This window comes from Nannobrachium achirus, assembly GCF_963921795.1.
Source record: "Nannobrachium achirus genome assembly, chromosome: 3".
NCBI lineage: Eukaryota > Metazoa > Chordata > Actinopteri > Myctophiformes > Myctophidae > Nannobrachium > Nannobrachium achirus.
The window spans coordinates 40131638-40159480 of NC_137812.1; the positions used below are offsets into that span (position 1 = coordinate 40131638).

Genomic DNA, 27843 nt, shown 5'->3' on the forward strand with positions numbered 1-27843 from the left:
TGTCATTACTTCCAAGCCCACCGTTGTGACCACGACGACCAGCTTAACCAAAACAGCGGAAATTACGACAAAACCTGTTGAAACTAGCCCAGTGACAACCGCTGTCACTTCCAAGCCCACCGCTGTGACCACGACGACCAACATGCCCAAAACAGCAGAAATTACGACAAAACCTGTTGAAACTAGCCCAGTGACAACCGCCGTCACTCCCAAGCCCACAGCTGTGACCACGACGACCAGTGGACCCAAAACAGAGGAAATTACGTCAAAACCTGTTGAAACTAGCCCAGTGACAACAGTCGTCACTTCCAAGCCCATCATTGTGACCACGACGACCAGCGTACCCAAAACAGCGGAAATTAGGACTGTTGAAACTAGCCCAGTGACAACTGCTGTCACTTCCAAGCCCACCGCTGTGACGACGACGACCAGCATACCCAAAACAACGGAAACTACAACAAAACCTGTTGAAACTAGCCCAGTGACAACCATCGTCACTTCGAAGCCCACCGTTGTGACCACGATGACCAGCTTAACCAAAACAGCAGAAATTACTACAAAACCTGTTGAAACTAGCCCAGTGACAACCGCCGTCACTTCCAAGCCCACCGCTGTGACCACGACGACCAACTTACCCAAAACAGCAGTAATTACGACTGTTGAAACTAGCCCAGTTACAACCGTCGTCACTTCCAAGCCCACCGTTGTGACCACGACGACCAGCGTACCCAAAAGAACGGAAATTACAACTGTTGAAACTAGTCCAGTGACAACTGTCCTCACTTCCAAGCCCACCGTTCTTACCCCGACAACCAGCGTACCCAAAACAGCAGAAATTACGACAAAACCTGTTGAAACTACCCCATTTATAACTGTCATTACTTCCAAGCCCACTGTTGTGACCACGACGACCAGCTTAACCAAAACAGCGGAAATTACGACAAAACCTGTTGAAACTAGCCCAGTGAAAACCGCCGTCACTTCCAAGCCCACCGCTGTGACCACGACGACCAACATGCCCAAAACAGCAGAAATTACGACAAAACCTGTTGAAACTAGCCCAGTGACAACTGCCGTCACTTCCAAGCCCACCGTTCTTACCCCGACAACCAGCGTACCCAAAACAGCAGAAATTACGACAAAACCTGTTGAAACTACCCCATTTATAACTGTCATTACTTCCAAGCCCACTGTTGTGACCACGACGACCAGCTTAACCAAAACAGCGGAAATTACGACAAAACCTGTTGAAACTAGCCCAGTGACAACCGCTGTCACTTCCAAGCCCACCGCTGTGACCACGACGACCAACATGCCCAAAACAGCAGAAATTACGACAAAACCTGTTGAAACTAGCCCAGTGACAACCGCCGTCACTCCCAAGCCCACAGCTGTGACCACGACGACCAGTGGACCCAAAACAGAGGAAATTACGTCAAAACCTGTTGAAACTAGCCCAGTGACAACAGTCGTCACTTCCAAGCCCATCATTGTGACCACGACGACCAGCGTACCCAAAACAGCGGAAATTAGGACTGTTGAAACTAGCCCAGTGACAACTGCTGACACTTCCAAGCCCACCGTTGTGACGACGACGACCAGCATACCCAAAACAGCGGAAACTACAACAAAACCTGTTGAAACTAGCCCAGTGACAACCATCGTCACTTCCAAGCCCACCATTGTGACCACGACGACCAGCTTAACCAAAACAGCGGAAATTACGACAAAACCTGTTGAAACTAGCCCAGTGAAAACCGCCGTCACTTCCAAGCCCACCGCTGTGACCACGACGACCAACATGCCCAAAACAGCAGAAATTACGACAAAACCTGTTGAAACTAGCCCAGTGACAACTGCCGTCACTTCCAAGCCCACCGTTCTTACCCCGACAACCAGCGTACCCAAAACAGCAGAAATTACGACAAAACCTGTTGAAACTACCCCATTTATAACTGTCATTACTTCCAAGCCCACTGTTGTGACCACGACGACCAGCTTAACCAAAACAGCGGAAATTACGACAAAACCTGTTGAAACTAGCCCAGTGACAACCGCTGTCACTTCCAAGCCCACCGCTGTGACCACGACGACCAACATGCCCAAAACAGCAGAAATTACGACAAAACCTGTTGAAACTAGCCCAGTGACAACCGCCGTCACTCCCAAGCCCACAGCTGTGACCACGACGACCAGTGGACCCAAAACAGAGGAAATTACGTCAAAACCTGTTGAAACTAGCCCAGTGACAACTGCTGACACTTCCAAGCCCACCGTTGTGACGACGACCAGCATACCCAAAACAGCGGAAACTACAACAAAACCTGTTGAAACTAGCCCAGTGACAACCATCGTCACTTCCAAGCCCACCATTGTGACCACGACGACCAGCTTAACCAAAACAGCGGAAATTACGACAAAACCTGTTGAAACTAGCCCAGTGAAAACCGCCGTCACTTCCAAGCCCACCGCTGTGACCACGACGACCAACATGCCCAAAACAGCAGAAATTACGACAAAACCTGTTGAAACTAGCCCAGTGACAACTGCCGTCACTTCCAAGCCCACCGTTCTTACCCCGACAACCAGCGTACCCAAAACAGCAGAAATTACGACAAAACCTGTTGAAACTACCCCATTTATAACTGTCATTACTTCCAAGCCCACTGTTGTGACCACGACGACCAGCTTAACCAAAACAGCGGAAATTACGACAAAACCTGTTGAAACTAGCCCAGTGACAACCGCTGTCACTTCCAAGCCCACCGCTGTGACCACGACGACCAACATGCCCAAAACAGCAGAAATTACGACAAAACCTGTTGAAACTAGCCCAGTGACAACCGCCGTCACTCCCAAGCCCACAGCTGTGACCAGGACGACCAGTGGACCCAAAACAGAGGAAATTACGTCAAAACCTGTTGAAACTAGCCCAGTGACAACAGTCGTCACTTCCAAGCCCATCATTGTGACCACGACGACCAGCGTACCCAAAACAGCGGAAATTAGGACTGTTGAAACTAGCCCAGTGACAACTGCTGACACTTCCAAGCCCACCGTTGTGACGACGACGACCAGCATACCCAAAACAGCGGAAACTACAACAAAACCTGTTGAAACTAGCCCAGTGACAACCATCGTCACTTCCAAGCCCACCATTGTGACCACGACGACCAGCTTAACCAAAACAGCGGAAATTACTACAAAACCTGTTGAAACTAGCCCAGTGACAACCGCCGTCACTTCCAAGCCCACCGCTGTGACCACGACGACCAACTTACCCAAAACAGCAGTAATTACGACTGTTGAAACTAGCCCAGTGACAACCGTCGTCACTTCCAAGCCCACCGATGTGACCACGATGACCAGCGGACCCAATAAAGCGGAAATTACGTCAAAACGTGTTGAAACTAGCCCAGTGACAACAGCCGTCACTTCCAAGCCCACCGTTGTGACCACGACGACCAGCGTACCCAAAATAACGGAAATTACAACTGTTGAAACTAGCCCAGTGACAACTGTCCTCACTTCCAAGCCCACCGTTCTTACCCCGACAACCAGCGTACCCAAAACAGCAGAAATTACGACAACACCTGTTGAAACTACCCCATTTATAACTGTCATTACTTCCAAGCCCACCGTTGTGACCACGACGACCAGCTTAACCAAAACAGCGGAAATTACGACAAAACCTGTTGAAACTAGCCCAGTGACAACCGCCGTCACTTCCAAGCCCACCGCTGTGACCACGACGACCAACATGCCCAAAACAGCAGAAATTACAACAAAACCTGTTGAAACTAGCCCAGTGACAACTGCCGTCACTTCCAAGCCCACCGCTGTGACCACGACGACCAGGATACCCAAAACACCGGAAATTACAACAAAACCTGTTGAAACTAGCCCAGTGACAACTGTCCTCACTTCCAAGCCCACCGTTCTTACGACGACGACCAGCGTACCCAAAACAGCGGAAATTACGACAAAACCTGTTGAAACTACCCCATTTATAACTGTCATTACTTCCAAGCCCACCGTTGTGACCACGACGACCAGCTTAACCAAAACAGCGGAAATTAGGACAAAACCTGTTGAAACTAGCCCAGTGACAACCGCTGTCACTTCAAATCCCACCGCTGTGAACACGACGACCAACATGCCCAAAACAGCAGAAATTACGACAAAACCTGTTGAAACTAGCCCAGTGACAACCGCCGTCACTCCCAAGCCCACAGCTGTGACCACGACGACCAGTGGACCCAAAACAGAGGAAATTACGTCAAAACCTGTTGAAACTAGCCCAGTGACAACAGTCGTCACTTCCAAGCCCATCATTGTGACCACGACGACCAGCGTACCCAAAACAGCGGAAATTAGGACTGTTGAAACTAGCCCAGTGACAACTGCTGTCACTTCCAAGCCCACCGCTGTGACGACGACGACCAGCATACCCAAAACAGCGGAAACTACAACAAAACCTGTTGAAACTAGCCCAGTGACAACCATCGTCACTTCGAAGCCCACCGTTGTGACCACGATGACCAGCTTAACCAAAACAGCAGAAATTACTACAAAACCTGTTGAAACTAGCCCAGTGACAACCGCCGTCACTTCCAAGCCCACCGCTGTGACCACGACGACCAACTTACCCAAAACAGCAGTAATTACGACTGTTGAAACTAGCCCAGTGACAACCGTCGTCACTTCCAAGCCCACCGTTGTGACCACGACGACCAGCGTACCCAAAAGAACGGAAATTACAACTGTTGAAACTAGCCCAGTGACAACCGTCGTCACTTCCAAGCCCACCGTTGTGACCACGACGACCAGGATACCCAAAACACCGGAAATTACAACAAAACCTGTTGAAACTAGCCCAGTGACAACTGTCCTCACTTCCAAGCCCACCGTTCTTACCACGACGACCAGCGTACCCAAAACAGCGGAAATTACGACAAAACCTGTTGAAACTACCCCATTTATAACTGTCATTACTTCCAAGCCCACCGTTGTGACCACGACGACCAGCTTAACCAAAACAGCGGAAATTAGGACAAAACCTGTTGAAACTAGCTCAGTGACAACCGCTGTCACTTCCAAGCCCACCGCTGTGACCACGACGACCAACATGCCCAAAACAGCAGAAATTACGACAAAACCTGTTGAAACTAGCCCAGTGACAACAGTCGTCACTTCCAAGCCCATCATTGTGACCACGACGACCAGCGTACCCAAAACAGCGGAAATTAGGACTGTTGAAACTAGCCCAGTGACAACTGCTGTCACTTCCAAGCCCACCGCTGTGACGACGACGACCAGCATACCCAAAACAGCGGAAACTACAACAAAACCTGTTGAAACTAGCCCAGTGACAACCATCGTCACTTCGAAGCCCACCGTTGTGACCACGATGACCAGCTTAACCAAAACAGCGGAAATTACTACAAAACCTGTTGAAACTAGCCCAGTGACAACCACCGTCACTTCCAAGCCCACCGCTGTGACCACGACGACCAACTTACCCAAAACAGCAGTAATTACGACTGTTGAAACTAGCCCAGTGACAACCGTCGTCACTTCCAAGCCCACCGTTGTGACCACGACGACCAGCGTACCCAAAAGAACGGAAATTACAACTGTTGAAACTAGCCCAGTGACAACTGTCCTCACTTCCAAGCCCACCGTTCTTACCCCGACAACCAGCGTACCCAAAACAGCAGAAATTACGACAAAACCTGTTGAAACTACCCCATTTATAACTGTCATTACTTCCAAGCCCACTGTTGTGACCACGACGACCAGCTTAACCAAAACAGCGGAAATTACGACAAAACCTGTTGAAACTAGCCCAGTGACAACCGCCGTCACTTCCAAGCCCACCGCTGTGACCACGACGACCAACATGCCCAAAACAGCAGAAATTACAACAAAACCTGTTGAAACTAGCTCAGTGACGACTGCCGTCACTTCCAAGCCCACCGCTGTGACCACGACGACCAGGATACCCAAAACACCGGAAATTACAACAAAACCTGTTGAAACTAGTCCAGTGACAACTGTCCTCACTTCCAAGCCCACCGTTCTTACCACGACGACCAGCGTACCCAAAACAGCGGAAATTACGACAAAACCTGTTGAAACTACCCCATTTATAACTGTCATTACTTCCAAGCCCACCGTTGTGACCACGACGACCAGCTTAACCAAAACAGCGGAAATTAGGACAAAACCTGTTGAAACTAGCTCAGTGACAACCGCCGTCACTTCCAAGCCCACCGCTGTGACCACGACGACCAACATGCCCAAAACAGCAGAAATTACGACAAAACCTGTTGAAACTAGCCCAGTGACAACCGCCGTCACTTCCAAGCCCACAGCTGTGACCACGACAACCAGTGGACCCAAAACAGAGGAAATTACGTCAAAACCTGTTGAAACTAGCCCAGTGACAAGAGTCGTCACTTCCAAGCCCATCATTGTGAGCACGAAAACCAGCGTACCCAAAACAGCGGAAATTAGGACTGTTGAAACTAGCCCAGTGACAACTGCTGTCACTTCCAAGCCCACCGCTGTGACGACGACGACCAGCATACCCAAAACAGCGGAAACTACAACAAAACCTGTTGAAACTAGCCCAGTGACAACAGCCGTCACTTCCAAGCCCACTGTTGTGACCACGACGACCAGCGTACCCAAAACAGCGGAAATTAGGACTGTTGAAACTAGCCCAGTGACAACTGTCGTCACTTCCAAGCCCACCGTTGTGACCACGACGACCAGCGTACCCAAAAGAACGGAAATTACAACTGTTGAAACTAGCCCAGTGACAACTGTCCTCACTTCCAAGCCCACCATTCTTACCCCGACAACCAGCGTACCCAAAACAGCAGAAATTACGACAAAACCTGTTGAAACTACCCCATTTATAAATGTCATTACTTCCAAGCCCACCGTTGTGACCACGACGACCAGCTTAACCAAAACAGCGGAAATTACTACAAAACCTGTTGAAACTAGCCCAGTGACAACCGCCGTCACTTCCAAGCCCACCGCTGTGACCACGACGACCAACTTACCCAAAACAGCAGTAATTACGACTGTTGAAAATAGCCCAGTGACAACCGCCGTCACTTCCAAGCCCACCGATCTGACCACGATGACCAGCGGACCCAATACAGCGGAAATTACGTCAAAACGTGTTGAAACTAGCCCAGTGACAACAGCCGTCACTTCCAAGCCCACTGTTGTGACCGCAACGACCAGCGTACCCAAAACAGCGGAAATTAGGACTGTTGAAACTAGCTCAGTGACAACTGTCATCACTTCCAAGCCCACCGTTGTGACCACGACGACCAGCGTACCCAAAAGAACGGAAATTACAACTGTTGAAACTAGCCCAGTGACAACTGTCCTCACTTCCAAGCCCACCGTTCTTACCCCGACAACCAGCGTACCCAAAACAGCAGAAATTACGACAAAACCTGTTGAAACTACCCCATTTATAACTGTCATTACTTCCAAGCCCACCGTTGTGACCACAACAACCAGCTTAACCAAAACAGCGGGAATTACGACAAAACCTGTTGAAACTAGCCCAGTGACAACCGCCGTCACTTCCAAGCCCACCGCTGTGACCACGACGACCAACATGCCCAAAACAGCAGAAATTACGACAAAACCTGTTGAAACTAGCCCAGTGACAACCACCGTCACTTCCAAGCCCACAGCTGTGACCACGATGACCAGCGGACCCAAAACAGAGGAAATTACGTTAAAACCTGTTGAAACTAGCCCAGTGACAACAGCCGTCCCTTCCAAGCCCACCGATGTGACCACGACGACCAGCGTACCCAAAACAACGGAAATTACGACAAAACCTGTTGAAACTAGCCCAGTGACAACCGTCGTCACTTTCAAGCCCACTGATGTGACCACGACGACCAGCTTACCCAAAACAGCGGAAATTACGACAAAACCTGTTGAAACTAGCCCAGTGACAACCGCCGTCACTTCCAAGCCCACCGCTGTGACCACGACGACCAACATACCCAAAACAGCAGAAATTACGACTGTTGAATATAGCCCAGTGACAACCGTCGTCACTTCCAAGCCCACCGATGTGACCACGACGACCAGCGTACCCAAAACAGCAGAATTTAGGACTGTTGAAACTAGCCCAGTGACAATTGTCGTCACTTCCAAGCCCACCGTTGTGATCACGACGACCAACATGCCCAAAACAGCAGAAATTACGACAAAACCTGTTGAAACTAGCCCAGTGACAACCGCCGTCACTCCCAAGCCCACAGCTGTGACCACGACGACCAGTGGACCCAAAACAGAGGAAATTACGTCAAAACCTGTTGAAACTAGCCCAGTGACAACAGTCGTCACTTCCAAGCCCATCATTGTGACCACGACGACCAGCGTACCCAAAACAGCGGAAATTAGGACTGTTGAAACTAGCCCAGTGACAACTGCTGTCACTTCCAAGCCCACCGCTGTGACGACGACGACCAGCATACCCAAAACAGCGGAAACTACAACAAAACCTGTTGAAACTAGCCCAGTGACAACCATCGTCACTTCGAAGCCCACCGTTGTGACCACGATGACCAGCTTAACCAAAACAGCAGAAATTACTACAAAACCTGTTGAAACTAGCCCAGTGACAACCGCCGTCACTTCCAAGCCCACCGCTGTGACCACGACGACCAACTTACCCAAAACAGCAGTAATTACGACTGTTGAAACTAGCCCAGTGACAACCGTCGTCACTTCCAAGCCCACCGTTGTGACCACGACGACCAGCGTACCCAAAAGAACGGAAATTACAACTGTTGAAACTAGCCCAGTGACAACCGTCGTCACTTCCAAGCCCACCGTTGTGACCACGACGACCAGGATACCCAAAACACCGGAAATTACAACAAAACCTGTTGAAACTAGCCCAGTGACAACTGTCCTCACTTCCAAGCCCACCGTTCTTACCACGACGACCAGCGTACCCAAAACAGCGGAAATTACGACAAAACCTGTTGAAACTACCCCATTTATAACTGTCATTACTTCCAAGCCCACCGTTGTGACCACGACGACCAGCTTAACCAAAACAGCGGAAATTAGGACAAAACCTGTTGAAACTAGCTCAGTGACAACCGCTGTCACTTCCAAGCCCACCGCTGTGACCACGACGACCAACATGCCCAAAACAGCAGAAATTACGACAAAACCTGTTGAAACTAGCCCAGTGACAACAGTCGTCACTTCCAAGCCCATCATTGTGACCACGACGACCAGCGTACCCAAAACAGCGGAAATTAGGACTGTTGAAACTAGCCCAGTGACAACTGCTGTCACTTCCAAGCCCACCGCTGTGACGACGACGACCAGCATACCCAAAACAGCGGAAACTACAACAAAACCTGTTGAAACTAGCCCAGTGACAACCATCGTCACTTCGAAGCCCACCGTTGTGACCACGATGACCAGCTTAACCAAAACAGCGGAAATTACTACAAAACCTGTTGAAACTAGCCCAGTGACAACCACCGTCACTTCCAAGCCCACCGCTGTGACCACGACGACCAACTTACCCAAAACAGCAGTAATTACGACTGTTGAAACTAGCCCAGTGACAACCGTCGTCACTTCCAAGCCCACCGTTGTGACCACGACGACCAGCGTACCCAAAAGAACGGAAATTACAACTGTTGAAACTAGCCCAGTGACAACTGTCCTCACTTCCAAGCCCACCGTTCTTACCCCGACAACCAGCGTACCCAAAACAGCAGAAATTACGACAAAACCTGTTGAAACTACCCCATTTATAACTGTCATTACTTCCAAGCCCACTGTTGTGACCACGACGACCAGCTTAACCAAAACAGCGGAAATTACGACAAAACCTGTTGAAACTAGCCCAGTGACAACCGCCGTCACTTCCAAGCCCACCGCTGTGACCACGACGACCAACATGCCCAAAACAGCAGAAATTACAACAAAACCTGTTGAAACTAGCTCAGTGACGACTGCCGTCACTTCCAAGCCCACCGCTGTGACCACGACGACCAGGATACCCAAAACACCGGAAATTACAACAAAACCTGTTGAAACTAGTCCAGTGACAACTGTCCTCACTTCCAAGCCCACCGTTCTTACCACGACGACCAGCGTACCCAAAACAGCGGAAATTACGACAAAACCTGTTGAAACTACCCCATTTATAACTGTCATTACTTCCAAGCCCACCGTTGTGACCACGACGACCAGCTTAACCAAAACAGCGGAAATTAGGACAAAACCTGTTGAAACTAGCTCAGTGACAACCGCCGTCACTTCCAAGCCCACCGCTGTGACCACGACGACCAACATGCCCAAAACAGCAGAAATTACGACAAAACCTGTTGAAACTAGCCCAGTGACAACCGCCGTCACTTCCAAGCCCACAGCTGTGACCACGACAACCAGTGGACCCAAAACAGAGGAAATTACGTCAAAACCTGTTGAAACTAGCCCAGTGACAAGAGTCGTCACTTCCAAGCCCATCATTGTGAGCACGAAAACCAGCGTACCCAAAACAGCGGAAATTAGGACTGTTGAAACTAGCCCAGTGACAACTGCTGTCACTTCCAAGCCCACCGCTGTGACGACGACGACCAGCATACCCAAAACAGCGGAAACTACAACAAAACCTGTTGAAACTAGCCCAGTGACAACAGCCGTCACTTCCAAGCCCACTGTTGTGACCACGACGACCAGCGTACCCAAAACAGCGGAAATTAGGACTGTTGAAACTAGCCCAGTGACAACTGTCGTCACTTCCAAGCCCACCGTTGTGACCACGACGACCAGCGTACCCAAAAGAACGGAAATTACAACTGTTGAAACTAGCCCAGTGACAACTGTCCTCACTTCCAAGCCCACCATTCTTACCCCGACAACCAGCGTACCCAAAACAGCAGAAATTACGACAAAACCTGTTGAAACTACCCCATTTATAAATGTCATTACTTCCAAGCCCACCGTTGTGACCACGACGACCAGCTTAACCAAAACAGCGGAAATTACTACAAAACCTGTTGAAACTAGCCCAGTGACAACCGCCGTCACTTCCAAGCCCACCGCTGTGACCACGACGACCAACTTACCCAAAACAGCAGTAATTACGACTGTTGAAAATAGCCCAGTGACAACCGCCGTCACTTCCAAGCCCACCGATCTGACCACGATGACCAGCGGACCCAATACAGCGGAAATTACGTCAAAACGTGTTGAAACTAGCCCAGTGACAACAGCCGTCACTTCCAAGCCCACTGTTGTGACCGCAACGACCAGCGTACCCAAAACAGCGGAAATTAGGACTGTTGAAACTAGCTCAGTGACAACTGTCATCACTTCCAAGCCCACCGTTGTGACCACGACGACCAGCGTACCCAAAAGAACGGAAATTACAACTGTTGAAACTAGCCCAGTGACAACTGTCCTCACTTCCAAGCCCACCGTTCTTACCCCGACAACCAGCGTACCCAAAACAGCAGAAATTACGACAAAACCTGTTGAAACTACCCCATTTATAACTGTCATTACTTCCAAGCCCACCGTTGTGACCACAACAACCAGCTTAACCAAAACAGCGGGAATTACGACAAAACCTGTTGAAACTAGCCCAGTGACAACCGCCGTCACTTCCAAGCCCACCGCTGTGACCACGACGACCAACATGCCCAAAACAGCAGAAATTACGACAAAACCTGTTGAAACTAGCCCAGTGACAACCACCGTCACTTCCAAGCCCACAGCTGTGACCACGATGACCAGCGGACCCAAAACAGAGGAAATTACGTTAAAACCTGTTGAAACTAGCCCAGTGACAACAGCCGTCCCTTCCAAGCCCACCGATGTGACCACGACGACCAGCGTACCCAAAACAACGGAAATTACGACAAAACCTGTTGAAACTAGCCCAGTGACAACCGTCGTCACTTTCAAGCCCACTGATGTGACCACGACGACCAGCTTACCCAAAACAGCGGAAATTACGACAAAACCTGTTGAAACTAGCCCAGTGACAACCGCCGTCACTTCCAAGCCCACCGCTGTGACCACGACGACCAACATACCCAAAACAGCAGAAATTACGACTGTTGAATATAGCCCAGTGACAACCGTCGTCACTTCCAAGCCCACCGATGTGACCACGACGACCAGCGTACCCAAAACAGCAGAATTTAGGACTGTTGAAACTAGCCCAGTGACAATTGTCGTCACTTCCAAGCCCACCGTTGTGATCACGACGACCAACATGCCCAAAACAGCAGAAATTACGACAAAACCTGTTGAAACTAGCCCAGTGACAACCACCGTCACTTCCAAGCCCACAGCTGTGACCACGACGACCAGTGGACCCAAAACAGAGGAAATTACGTCAAAACCTGTTGAAACTAGCCCAGTGACAACAGCCGTCACTTCCAAGCCCATCGATGTGACCACGACGACCAGTGTATCCAAAACAAAGGAAATTACGACAAAACCTGTTGAAACTAGCTCAGTGACAACTGTCGTCACTTCCAAGCCCACCGTTCTTACCACGACGACCAACGTACCCAAAACAGCGGAAATTACGACAAAACCTGTTGAAACTAGCCCAGTGACAACCGTCGTCACTTCCAAGCCCACCGTTCTTACCACGGCGACCAACGTACCCAAAACAGCAGAAATTACGACAAAACCTGTTGAAACTAGCCCAGTGACATCCGCCATCACTTCCAAGCCCACAGCTGTGACCACGACGACCAGTGGACCCAAAACAGAGGAAATTACGTCAAAACCTGTTGAAACTAGCCAAGTGACAACAGTCGTCACTTCCAAGCCCATCGATGTGACCACGACGACCAGTGTATCCAAAACAAAGGAAATTACGACAAAACCTGTTGAAACTAGCCCAGTGACAACAGTCGTCACTTCCAAGCCCATCGTTGTGACCACGACGACCAGCGTACCCAAAACAGCGGAAATTAAGACTGTTGAAACTAGCCCAGTGACAACTGCTGTCACTTTAAAGCCCACCGCTGTGACCACGTCGACCAGCATACCCAAAACAGCGGAAATTACGACAAAACCTGTTGAAACTAGCCCAGTGACAACCATCGTCACTTCCAAGCCCACTGTTGTGACCCCAACGACCAGCGTACCCAAAACAGCGGAAATTTCGACAAAACCTGCTGAAACTACCCCATTTATAACTGTCATTACTTCCAAGCCCACCGTTGTGACCACGACGACCAGCTTAACCAAAACAGCTGAAATTACTACAAAACCTGTTGAAACTAGCCCAGTGACAACTGCCGTCACTTCCAAGCCCACCGCTGTGACCACGACGACCAACTTACCCATAACAATAATTACGACTGTTGAAACTAGCCCAGAGACAACGGTCGTCACTTCCAAGCCCACCGATGTGACCACGATGACCAGCGGACCCAATACAGCGGAAATTACGTCAAAACGTGTTGAAACTAGCCCAGTGACAACAGCCGTCATTTCAAAGCCCACTGTTGTGACCACGACGACCAGCGTACCCAAAACAGCGGAAATTAGGACTGTTGAAACTAGCCCAGTGACAACTGTCCTCACTTCCAAGCCCACCGTTCTTACCACGACGACCAGCGTACCCAAAACAGCGGAAATTACGACAAAACCTGTTGAAACTACCCCATTTATTACTGTCATTACTTCCAAGCCCACCGTTGTGACCACGACGACCAGCTTAACCAAAACAGCGGAAATTACGACAAAACCTGTTGAAACTAGCCCAGTGACAACCGCCGTCACTTCCAAGCCCACCGCTGTGACCACGACGACCAGTGGACCCAAAACAGAGGAAATTACGTCAAAACCTGTTGAAACTAGCCCAGTGACAACCGTCGTCACTTCCAAGTCCACTGTTGTGACCACGATGACCAGCGTACCCAAAACAGCGGAAATTAAGACTGTTGAAACTAGCCCAGTGACAACTGCTGTCACTTCCAAGCCCACCGCTGTGACCACGACAACCAGCATACCCAAAACAGCGGAAACTACAACAAAACCTGTTGAAACTAGCCCAGTAACAACCATCGTCACTTCCAAGCCCACTGTTGTGACCCCAACGACCAGCGTACCCAAAACAGCGGAAATTACGACAAAACCTGTTGAAACTAGCCTAGTGACAACCGCCGTCACTTCCAAGCCCACCGCTGTGACCACTACGACCAACATACCCAAAACAGCAGTAATTACGACTGTTGAAACTAGCCCAGTGACAACCGTCGTCACTTCCATGCCCACTGATGTGACCACGATGACCAGCGGACCCAATAGAGCGGAAATTACGTCAAAACGTGTTGAAACTAGCCCAGTGACAACAGCCGTCACTTCCAAGCCCACTGTTGTGACCACGACGACCAGCGTACCCAAAACAGCGGAAATTAGGACTGTTGAAACTAGCCCAGTGACAACTGTCGTCACTTCCAAGCCCACCGTTGTGACCACGACGACCAGCGTACCCAAAAGAACGGAAATTACAACTGTTGAAACTAGCCCAGTGACAACTGTCCTCACTTCTAAGCCCACCGTTCTTACCCCGACAACCAGCGTACCCAAAACAGCAGCAATTACGACAAAACCTGTTGAAACTACCCCATTTACAACTGTCATTACTTCCAAGCCCACCGCTGTGACCACGACGACCAACATGCCCAAAACAGCAGAAATTACGACAAAACCTGTTGAAACTAGCCCAGTGACAACCGCCGTCACTTCCAAGCCCACAGCTGTGACCACGACGACCAGTGGACCCAAAACAGAGGGAATTACGTCAAAACCTGTTGAAACTAGCCCAGTGACAACAGCCGTCACTTCCAAGCCCATCAATGTGACCACGACGACCAGTGTATCCAAAACAAAGGAAATTACGAAAAAACCTGTTGAAACTAGCCCAGTGACAACCGTCGGCACTTCCAACCCCACTGATGTGACCACGACGACCAGCTTACCCAAAACAGCGGAAATTACGACAAAACCTGTTGAAACTAGCCCAGTGACAACCGCCGTCACTTCCAAGCCCACCACTGTGACCACGACGACCAGCAGACCCAAAACAGCGGAAATTACGTCAAAACCTGTTGAAACTAGCCCAGTGACAACCATCATCACTTCCAAGCCCACCGTTGTGACCACGATGACCAGCGTACACAAAACAGCGGAAATTATGTCAAAACCTGTTGAAACAAGCCCAGTGACAACCATCATCACTTCCAAGTCCACCGTTATGACCACGATGACCAGCTTACCCAAAACAGCGAAAATTACAACAAAACCTGTTGAAACTAGCCCAGTGACAACCGTCATCACTTCCAAGCCCACCAATGTGACCATGACAACCAGCGTACCCAAAACAACGGAAATTACGTCAAAACCTGTTGAAACTAGCCCAGTGACAACCGCCATCACTTCCAAGCCCACCGATGTGACCACGACGACCAGCGTACCCAAAACAGCGGAAATCACGACAAAACCTGCTGAAATTAGCCCAGTGACAACCATCGTCACTTCCAAGTCCACCGTTATGATTACGACGACCAGCGTATCCAAAACAGCGGAGATTATGACTGTTGAAACTAGCTCAGTGACAACTGTCGTCACTTCCAATCCCACCGATGAGACCACGACGACCAGCTTACCTGAAACAGCGGACATTACGACAAAACCTGTTGAAACTAGCCCAGTGACAATCATCGTCACTTCCAAGCCGACCGTTGTGACCACGATGACCAGCTTACCCAAAACAGTGGAAATTACATCAAAACCTGTTGAAAGTAGCCCAGTGACAACCGTCTTCACTTCCAAGCCCACCGCTGTGACCACGACGACCAGCTTACCCAAAACAGCAGAAATGACGACAAAACCTGTTGAAACTAGCTCAGTGACAACCGCCGTCACTTTCAAGCCCACCGATGTGACCACGACGACCAGCTTACCCAAAACAGCGGAAATTACGACAAAACCTGTTGAAACTAGCTCAGTGACAACCATCGTCACTTCCAAGCCGACCATTGTGACCACGATGACCAGCTTACCCAAAACAGTGGAAATTACATCAAAACCTGTTGAAAGTAGCCCAGTGACAACCGTCTTCACTTCCAAGCCCACCACTGTGACCACGACGACCAGCTTACCCAAAACAGTGGAAATTACGACTGTTGAAACTAGCCCAGTGACAACCGTCGTCACTTCCAAGCCCACCGATGTGACCACGACGACCAGTTTACCCAAAACAGAGGAAATTACGACAAAACCTGTTGAAACTAGCCCAGTGACAACAGCCGTCACTTCCAAGCCCATCGATGTGACCACGACGACCAGCGTACCCAAAACAACGGAAATTACGACAAAACCTGTTGAAACTAGCCCAGTGACAACCGTCGGCACTTCCAAGCCCACCACTGTGACCACGACGACCAGCAGACCCAAAACAGCGGAAATTACGTCAAAACCTGTTGAAATTAGCCCAGTGACAACCATCATCACTTCCAAGCCCACCGTTGTGGCCACGATGACCAGCGTACACAAAACAGTGGAAATTATGTCAAAACCTGTTGAAACAAGCCCAGTGACAACCATCATCACTTCCAAGTCCACCGTTATGACCACGATGACCAGCTTACCCAAAACAGCGAAAATTACAACAAAACCTGTTGAAACTAGCCCAGTGACAACCGTCATCACTTCCAAGCCCACCAATGTGACCATGACAACCAGCGTACCCAAAACAACGGAAATTACGTCAAAACCTGTTGAAACTAGCCCAGTGACAACCGCCATCACTTCCAAGCCCACCGATGTGACCACGACGACCAGCGTACTCAAAACAGCGGAAATCACGACAAAACCTGTTGAAATTAGCCCAGTGACAACCATCGTCACTTCCAAGTCCACCGCTATGATTACGACGACCAGCGTATCCAAAACAGCGGAGATTATGACTGTTGAAACTAGCTCAGTGACAACTGTCGTCACTTCCAATCCCACCGATGAGACCACGACGACCAGCTTACCCGAAACAGCGGAAATTACGACAAAACCTGTTGAAACTAGCCCAGTGACAATCATCGTCACTTCCAAGCCGACCGTTGTGACCACGATGACCAGCTTACCCAAAACAGTGGAAATTACGTCAAAACCTGTTGAAAGTAGCCCAGTGACAACCGTCTTCACTTCCAAGCCCACCGCTGTGACCACGACGACCAGCTTACCCAAAACAGCAGAAATTATGACAAAACCTGTTGAAACTAGCTCAGTGACAACCATCGTCACTTCCAAGCCGACCATTGTGACCACGATGACCAGCTTACCCAAAACAGTGGAAATTACATCAAAACCTGTTGAAAGTAGCCCAGTGACAACCGTCTTCACTTCCAAGCCCACCACTGTGACCACGACGACCAGCTTACCCAAAACAGTGGAAATTACGACTGTTGAAACTAGCCCAGTGACAACCGTCGTCACTTCCAAGCCCACCGATGTGACCACGACGACCAGTTTACCCAAAACAGAGGAAATTACGACAAAACCTGTTGAAAGTAGCCCAGTGACAACCGCCGTCACTTTCAAGCCCACCGATGTGACCACGACGACCAGCTTACCCAAAACAGCAGAAATTACGACAAAACCTGTTGAAACTAGCTCAGTGACAACCGCCGTCACTTTCAAGCCCACCGATGTGACCACGACGACCAGCTTACCCAAAACAGCGGAAATTACGACAAAACCTGTTGAAACTAGCTCAGTGACAACCATCGTCACTTCCAAGCCGACCATTGTGACCACGATGACCAGCTTACGCAAAACAGCGGAAATTACGACAAAACCTGTTGAAACTAGCCCAGTGACAACCGCCGTCACTTTCAAGCCCACCGATGTGACCACGACGACCAGCTTACCCAAAACAGCGGAAATTACGACAAAACCTGTTGAAACTAGCTCAGTGACAACCGCCGTCACTTTCAAGCCCACCGATGTGACCACGCCGACCAGCCTTCCCAAAACAGCGGAAATTACGACAAAACCTGTTGAAACTAGCTCAGTGACAACCATCGTCACTTCCAAGCCCACCACTGTGACCACGACGACCAGCGTACCCAAAACAACGGAAGTTACGTTAAAACCTGTTGAAACTAGCCCAGTGACAACCATCGGCACTTCCAAGTCCACTTTTATGACCACGACGACCAGAGTACCCCAAACAGTGGAAATTGTGACAATACCTGTTGAAACTAGCCCAGTTCCAACCGCCGTCACTTCCAAGCCTACTGCTGTTTTGGGTACGACCAGCGTACCCAAAACAGCGGAAGTTACGTTAAAACCTGTTGAAACTAGCCCAGTGACAACCATCGGCACTTCCAAGTCCACTTTTATGACCACGACGACCAGAGTACCCCAAACAGTGGAAATTGTGACAATACCTGTTGAAACTAGCCCAGTTCCAACCGCCGTCACTTCCAAGCCTACTGCTGTTTTGGGTACGACCAGCGTACCCAAAACAGCGGAAATTACGACAAAACCTGTTGAAACTATCCCAGTGACAACCGTCGTCACTTCCAATCCCACTTTTGTGACCACGACGATCAGCGTACTCAAAACAGCGGCAATTAAAACAAAACCTGTTGAAACTAGCCCAGTGACAATTTTAGTCACTTCCAAGCCCACCGATGTGACCACGACAACCAGCATACCCAAAACAGCGGAAATTATGATAAAACCTGTTGAAACTATTCCAATGACAACTGTCATCACTTCCAAGCCCACGACAACTGGTACCATGCATTCTTCAACCTTTCAAACCAGTCAAACATCAGATATTACAGTCCAAACTACAACAACTACAAATAGCTCTACTAAATCTCAAACCAACAACGTAATTCTCACACGCTTCGCAACAAATCCAACTCCTGCTAGCACTAGCAAAACATCTTCAAACCCAACTCGAATCCCAACTGTGTCAGCTACATCTGTGAGTCATTCGCCATCTTCAATTCCAACCAGCAGCACACATTCTTCGACCATTCATACCAGTGTAGCATCACAAGGACCATTTGAAACAGAATCATCTAAGAATAGCCCTTCCCAGTCCCAACCTAACGCCGTAACTGTTACAGACTTTGCAACAAATCCAACTTCTGCACCCGCAGCTACGCTGCCAACTATGCAGCCAACTACAACTACACTGACCACTATAACCATACCTCCTACTACATTGCCAAATACGCGGCCAACTACACCGCAAACTACTACACAGCCAACTACACTGCCAACTACACCGCCAACTACACCACCAACTACACCGCCAACAATACCGCCAACAACTACGAGTACTGCGCAAACTACAACTACAAATTCTGTCAGCATACTCAACCTGGTGCTGTTTTTTGTTGCATTTAAACTCACATAACAGCTCACAAGATATGTACCCGCATGGAGACATTTTCACACAAACACAGAGAGACAATGTATAAATTATATACATAACCAGAGGTGGAAAAAGTACCCTTTTTTCTCACGTAAAAGTATCGATACTGCTATTTAAGTAGAAATGCTCTGTTACATGCTCTGTGCTCTTCCGAGGACAGGTGTCTGCCAGGTCAGGCAGGTTATTCTGGCCACCTGGTGGCGATATAATGGTACAACGTGAAAAGGGTGCCATGTATTTGGCCTTTTATGTCAATCGGATGCTGCATTCATGATTTCAGACATTTTGTTCCAAATAAATATTTTGCTAATTTTTCTACCTGCTGGTAGCACTATAACAGGTCACTTTGAAAAAGGTGGCAATTGTTCCTTAACCTAATGGGAATGTGCATGCAAGATTTCACAGAAATCATACACTGTGTTCATGATTTGAGGCATTTTGTTCAAAACGGACCAATCCTGCAAACTTTGGAAGCAAATTTTAGCCAATGTGGATGAAATATCGGACAGATCTGTTTTGATCACATACAGTAACTATAGAGATACTGTGTACTGATTTGCGTGATTTTTGGACAGAATCTGAAGTAGTAATATAAAACAAATGTTTTTAAGTCACCCGCTTTGTGGCGCTTTAAAAGGCAGATGTGAAATGTGCAGGGTAGAGGTTTTTCCTTGGCCTCTAGTCTAGGGATTATGCGTGCAAAGTTTCACGCAGATCGGTGCAGTTATAGGTTAAAACAGGAATCGGCTAGTTATAGTGCCACCATGAGGCTGATGTAAAAACGTTCAAGTGGCATTTCTTCATTTGCCTTGTGGGAATGTGTGTGCACAATTTCACATAATCGGCCTGGCGGAAACAATAAGTTCTATTATTTTAAATAAAGAAACCGTATTTCTTCCTTTTTGGCAAATAAATAATTATAAAGTTTGATTTTCCAGTGTCATTTGTTGAAGTAGATGTTTCACAGTCAGCAGTGTTGAAAAGGTTCTCTATAATAAAATACCTACAGTATGTTGCAATGTTTTCATGGAGACTATATCAATTTAACTTAATTGCAAATGTCTAAATCGTGCAACACTCCTCAAACATAAAGAAGGTAGGCCTACAGTCATTGTTCACCGTCACTGATCTGCCCACCTCCCCTTTACAATGAAGCTGACAGGGACTACTTCTGGGATAAATGTAACGTTTACTCTGGCTTTTGTGTGCACCCTAGTCTAGATAAGACATGTAGCACCCCTACTGTGGTATAGTATAGTAGAGGTTAGCTTACTTTGATTCTGAGCAAACGGGTGAAAGACTCACAATGAGACTTTGGTATGTTTGACACAGAACAGCTGCTGGCAGATTTATTACACAAATAAATCATCAAACAATAAACATGAACAGTGTATATTTAAATTGATTCTAGATTGACTCTGATGAGTGAATCAGTACAATCAGTACAATCAGTCACTGCAGAACCGATGCAGCTGGCCACACTGGGCACCGAAACGTGTCGTAGCACAGGGTACCATTAAGGTTTATTCCAAACTCCCTCAATGATTGCCAACGTTTCTGGGGTCTATTCTGATTATCACTGCCTGCATTGTAAAGTAATCAGATTTTGCCTCATTTATTTTTGTACCTCGTCTATTTTCAACAAGTATTCCATAATCAGTTGTCGGTTCATAATCTGTCTGTGCGTAGTGTGTAGGATTTCTCAAATTTGGTCAGAAATGTGTCTCTTTCTAATGAGCTCTAAGATGTCACTGCTTATCGAGGGCTGGCCTATGTGTTGTAGCCAATTTGATTGTTTTTATTGCAATGCATTACATATGAAGTTGAAGTGATATTGTGAGGTTGCCATGACTACTGCTAGACCTGGGAATAGGTGGGAATTCAGCCAATTGCGGGCCATAGCTAGCTCTGGTCTGTCCTGTTAGTGGAGTTAACGCTGAGTTAACGCTATGGACCAGAGCTGAACGCTATATATGGACCAGAGCTAGGCCATAGCCTACTTTAGGGTGTCACTGGGGCACAGCTGCCAGGGATTGGCAATCAGTCACAGTGGGAAGCTACATAGCTTTTCAACTGTGCTCTGCGTTTGTTTGTTTTCTGTTATTTTGACTTTTGAGTTATTTTCTATTTATTTCCAGTCACCAGTTAGTTGTTTGATTAAGATTTACAGTTAAACACCCAGCTTTTGTTCATGCTGTCATCATCATCTGGCTTCAAAATAAATGTTTTAAATGCACTCAAGACCTGTTTTACTGTCAACTGCACCACACGTTGGAAAGAGCTTCGTAGATTACCATATCCCTCACTGTCAAGTTTTTGTTGATCCGATTGCCTTTACACTATGCTTTAGCATCCTAGTATGATGAAGTAGGGAAATCATTTATGGGGAAAAAAATTATATGGAGCTACAATGTTTCTGCCCAACAGCAACAACTTGTGAGTATAAAAAATAATCACAGCAATTATCTTTAAAGCACCATACCGGGGGTCTGGCATGTTTAACCCATTTACTTTGACTCACAGGAGTTGACAATACTGCTGCCCATTTGACTGAATTATTTTGTGATATTATGTTAGGAATTAGATTTTAAAAACACAATGCAACCAAATGCAAAGTACGAGAATAATTCCATATATTGGAAAATTATAATTGTGTTGTACGATATGGTCATAAGATGACATGTCCAACACCAGCACCAACAACACCCTTTAGGCTAGATCATGAACACTTAGCGTACAGTAGGCTATGTACGTTTAAAACACATCTGAGGCCAATCTAATGTCTAGGCTACTCTGGCTTTGGTGTGCATCCGAGACAGTATTTCAGTTGCTTGATTCAATATTTGATTTGACCCCCCCTCCCCCCTTCTTTATACCCCTATTGTTATTGCAATAGACTAATTGAAAACACACGTTCTTTCTCTGTCTTTTTGGGGTTTCATTTTCAAAAGAAATTATGAAAGATTAAGAAGGTGCAGACCTGCTCCAGAATTTGTATTTGGGTAGTCTCTGATGTGCCAGTGTTGGAAATAGTACTGACATTTTTTACTTATTAAAAGTATCAATACTGCAATGTGGAAATATTCCAAGTAAAAGTCAGTAATTCAAAATATACTTGAGTAAAAGTACAAAAGTATTGGCATCTACTTTAAAGGGATATTTCACAATTTTATTGTCTAATCAGGCTTTTGGGAACACCCAGGACAGTTTTTGTATTTCTTCATTCTGTATTTAGATATTTGATATTCATTTCCCCCCATTTTCCCCCTTCCAGGACCTTCCTATAAAAACCCATTATAACTTCAAACTCCATGCCGTGCTGTGATTCACTCCATAAGGTTCATCTCCATTTGCTCAGGCTCAGCTGTCACCATTCACCGCCAGGCTGTTTTGAGCTGACTTTCCTTCCTTTTCTAAGTCCATCTTAGTGCAAGCTTTGGAATTGTTTTATGTACACATCTGCATTATTGCTATTATTCTAAACATAATATATGGTCTGCTACTATCTATGCTATCTGTCTTTTTGCCCTGTATTTCCGCTGTAGCCGGGTGTGTTTTTCTTGTCTATTCTCTCCTCTGGTTCTGCCTTCCTACCCCCCTATGAGTGAGCTGCAGAGAGTTGATTGAACACGCCAGTGTTCAGGGCAGGCCACTCATCAGGGCTTGGCTGATAAAATCCAGGGAAGAGAACAACCTGTTTCCATCCTTTTGTGTTCTCCTGCTCTCACTTCTATCTCTATCCTCAGTGGTTCTCAACCTGTGGGTGAAAATAGTTTATCTACAAGATCACAAGGCCTGTTATCACAATTTTTATTTGTGGAACCGAGTCAAATTAAATGTATTGCCTATTACTGTTCCACATGCTTGTCAGGGTGGGGGATGCACAGTTCAAATATTATACATTTTGGGGGTCCACATTTCAAATGATTATTTGGGGGGTCACTGCCTGAAAAGGTTGGAGGGTTGATAACCACTGCTCTATACCTTCTAATGAAAAACTACAAATGATAGAGCGCACACACACATAAAAAAAAAAGAAAAAAAAATGATGATCCCGGGACTCAAATTGACCTGCATTTGAGTCTCCTTTGCCTGTCATCAAGTAACCCCAAAAATCTCCATGAATTCAAGGCTTCATGGGGTGTGTCATTGATTAAAAAAAAAGTATTTTCTTTTGGGTGAACTACTCCTTTAAGTTAGGGTAGTTTTTGTTTAGGTGATTTGGGTTATTTCCTAATAGTAAACCCCCTCTGGAAAAACAAAACAAAACAATAAATATTTCACGGCTGACTTGCTGACTACTGTGGCTCGTTGTGGGGGGTGAAGTTGAGTGTGGTAAACATGCCTCTTCACAATTAGTCAGGGAATTTTAATAAAACCCTGGGAATAAATTCCTTACCCAACAATTTCTTCACCAATGTGTTTGTAAAGGTGTCTATAGTAACATATCTAACAAAGATTGAAATTCAACATCCCTAGCAAAATATTTGACAGCTAGGGTAATTCTGTGTCTCATTCACTTACTATACACTGTACTATAAGGGGACCAAAATCACAATTATTCTGAATTCATTGCAAGCATTTGTTTTGCACGAAAAACATTCATTGGGCCAAAAAAAAACTATGGTTTAGTGAGTGATGAGTCATCACTTTTCACAAGGTGCATGGGGTCCATTTTTGGACCAAGGAATGTTTTTCGTGTAAAACAAATGCTTGCAATGGATTCAGAATAATTAAAAACACATAGTTAGACCCCTCACATCCCACTTAAAGCATATTTTTGGGAGTGATTTTTTTCCCTTATAGTACAGTGTATAGTAAGTGAATGAGACCCAGAATTACCCTAGCTGTCAAACATTTTGCTAGGGATGTTGAATTTCAATCTTTGTTAGATATGTCACTAGACACCTTTACGAACACATTGGTGAAGAAATTGTTTGGTAAGGAATTTATTCCCAGATTTGACAGGTATTCTGCTAATTTTCCCTGACTAAATATACAGTTGGCCTTCGCAATTGTGTCTGGCCATGTACAGGTTGGGTTGGACTTAATTCTCTGTGAACTACTAGGGGTTAACAAATACATAAACCATGTGCATATACTGTAGGTCTGTGGAGTGTAAAAGAGAAAGCTGGATTGTCTCAAGTCCCTCCCATGAGCAGAAAACAATGAGATGACTCATTCATATTACTGTATGTTATTTCTTTTTAGAAAGGTTTGCTTTTGGGGAGAATTAAATACTCTTTTACTGCAGGTCTGTTTGCTCCCTGAATATCCAAAAGCTATGAGAGAACTCAGCAAAGATCATGACCCAAATAATAGTAACATCATACAGTAGTAACCAGTAAGACTCCCTAATCGGGAGATAAGCGACCGTTGGTCGCTTATCTCCACAAATAGGCCAAAAGTTTGTTTTACCAATTATTACACTCTATGTGAACATTTACATCAACAAATCCCAAGTACTATGCAGAACGACCCATTTCAAGTTTTTAATGTACAACAATATTTAGAAAATAGGTCTACAAGCTGACAGTCCTCGTCCCTTATATTCCCATAGGTTATATGGAGATCTCAGTGTTTGTCAGTCCTTGTTCATTTATGCCCATATATGGACATCTCTATATCTACTGTAACAGTCCTTGTCCCTTTATGCCCATATATGGAGATCTCTTAACTGTAAGTCCTTGTCCCTTTTATGCCCATATATGGATATTCCTGATGTCATCAGTATATGAACATATATGGGCTTTCTGATATGCCCATATATGGAGATCTCTTAACTGTAAGCCCTTGTCCCTTTTATGCCCATATATGGATATCCCTGATGTCATCCGTATATGCCCATATATGGGCTTTCTAATATGCCCATATATGGAGATCTCTGTATCTCCATATATGGGTATAAAAGGATACTTCAGGTCTGACATCAGGTTTGTTTATATTGGGTTGCTAGGTTTGACATCACAAACTCTATGGGCCATCTGACCTAGAAATCTATATTTGGGCATAGATGACTCATCGTGACCTCATCACACGTCGACCGCACGTGTGACGTGCGGTCGACCGCACGTGTGACTGACGGACGGCCGGTGGAGGTTTTCATACTAAACTGCGACCTTACGGTCGCAATAATAATACACAATAACCAGTAAGACTCCCTAATCGGGAGATAAGCGACCGTTGGTCGCTTATCTCCACAAATAGGCCAAAAGTTTGTTTTACCAGCCCATACTTGGGCATGGACGACTTATATCTCCATATACGGAGATGGCCATATATGGAGATACGATGACATCACAGAGTCCACAGCTGATGATGTGGCGTGATGTCATACAATACACAAACAAGCCCTATATAAAGGGGCAATTCTCACCAGGGAAGAGAGCATTGCCTGGAATGTTGAATCTCCATATATGGAGATAACCTACGCATCACACAAAGTCTGACCTCACCAGCCCATACTTGGGCATGGACGACTTATATCTCCATATACGGAGATGGCCATATATGGAGATACGATGACATCACAGAGTCCACAGCTGATGATGTGGCGTGATGTCATACAATAAACAAACAAGCCCTATATACTGATGCGATACGATGACATCACAGAGTCCACAGCTGATGATGTGGCGTGATGTCATACAATAAACAAACAAGCCCTATATACTGATGCGGAGATATGAGCAGGGCAAAGGTGTGACGTGTGACGTGTGACCGACCGACCGACCGACCGACGGACGGACGGACGGCCGGTGGAGGTTTTCATAGTAAACTGCTCCCTGACGGTCGCAATAATAACATAATAATTATTCAGCATCATCTTTGGTACACTTGTTTTTTCCATGGAACAGCAGCATGTTTTAGAGCAGATGTAAACTATCATCTGTGATTCTGACTAATGTTCCTATTATCGTCCGACTGTTTACTTAAGCAAGTCATTAAGATAAACAACCATCAAGAGGTTTTATGTTCCCAGAGCTTCACTAGTGTAGCAGACCTGATTAATTGATTGACCGGCTGAGAACCATGGGATTTATCTTAGAAGCGTTTTGTTGTGTCTGGGCAGGGTATATCATTCCCTGCAAGGCGTTCACCCTGACTGACATAGAAACAAAGTTTGATTTGGTTCTCTCTCTCTCTCTCTCTCTCTCTCTCTCTCTCTCTCTCTCTCTCTCTCTCTCTCTCTCTCTCTGCAACACATTACATTGTACTGCTTCACTGGTAAGTAGATTTCATACACTATACAATATAAATACTGTAAGCCTACAGGTTATTATACAGGTGGACGTTAAAATGTGTTAAAATATCAGATTTTTCTTCATAACCTTCATAACCTTCATAACCTTCATGTACAGTTATGCAGTTAACAAATCCGGATCTACGAATTGTAGGCAATGTTATGTATTATGTATTATTATTTGTTAAAACCTTCTATGAAGCCTTTAAGCTATAATAAATAGATACATTCATTGATTGATTGATTGAAGGCTTTATTAGAAGTTTGCATAGGAAAATGTACAGATTCATGACGGTACAGTTCACTGGTACAAGGTCTACTAAAAGGAGATCCATGAAAAGACTAAGCTTATTTCAACAGGAAACCATTTAAGTATCTCATATAACATTGAATGACAGACAAATAGAACACAGTACTATGCAGTAGATATGTAATAAATCAGTCGTAATGTGTTGTAAGACTTCCTATAATCCGGCATAATGTCTTATAAGGTCAGGTATCATGATTGCTATAACCACTCAACCTGGTATGAAAAGTCTGTTATGAGAAATGAGGGTGAGGTTATGGCATACCATAACTTGTAGACAGATCATTGTCTGCTTAAAGTAAGGCATTTACCTTGGTGTGTGTAAGTAAAACCCAGTTTTATAACACATTAGTTTTTAATTTACCCCCTTATAAAAATGAGTTATAATTATGAAGACATTATAGAGATAAATGCATCCATACTTTACTTAATCCAGAAATCACATGCCATGATATGTATATCCCTACTAATAATTGATGCAGAGACCCATGGGGTCCTGAGTCAGCATGTCTTGGGTCTCACAGCACACGGTTGGTTCTACAGACTCCACCTTTCGCACATGGATAGCTCAGATTTTGCCTATGTTTTTAGCAACTTAGTTGAACCGCCGATCCAACCAATATGCCCAACGTCAGGTTTTACTGGTGTCTGTCCAAGGGACCACGCACATTTCAAAAAACGTGTGTAAAAATACTCCAACTTTTGCACACAGAAAGCTCAGATCTTTGCCTATGTTCTTAGCTGCTTCCCCTGTCGTTATTGTACTTGCAGGAGGTACAGCTGTAC

At 46.4% G+C, this 27843-nt stretch overlaps 1 protein-coding gene across 1 annotated transcript in view; it reads left to right on the forward strand.

The window, feature by feature from the left end:
* The window catches only part of LOC308282238 (atrial natriuretic peptide receptor 1), a gene marked incomplete at its 5' end in the record, with an annotated part of 72393 nt that overhangs the window by 16346 nt on the left and 28204 nt on the right, over nucleotides 1–27843 (forward strand). Inside the window, one exon of the mRNA XM_080722583.1 lies at nucleotides 19197–19438. Coding sequence (XP_080578709.1) covers nucleotides 19197–19438 — 242 coding nt within the window. The remainder of the gene's footprint in view (nucleotides 1–19196; nucleotides 19439–27843) is intronic.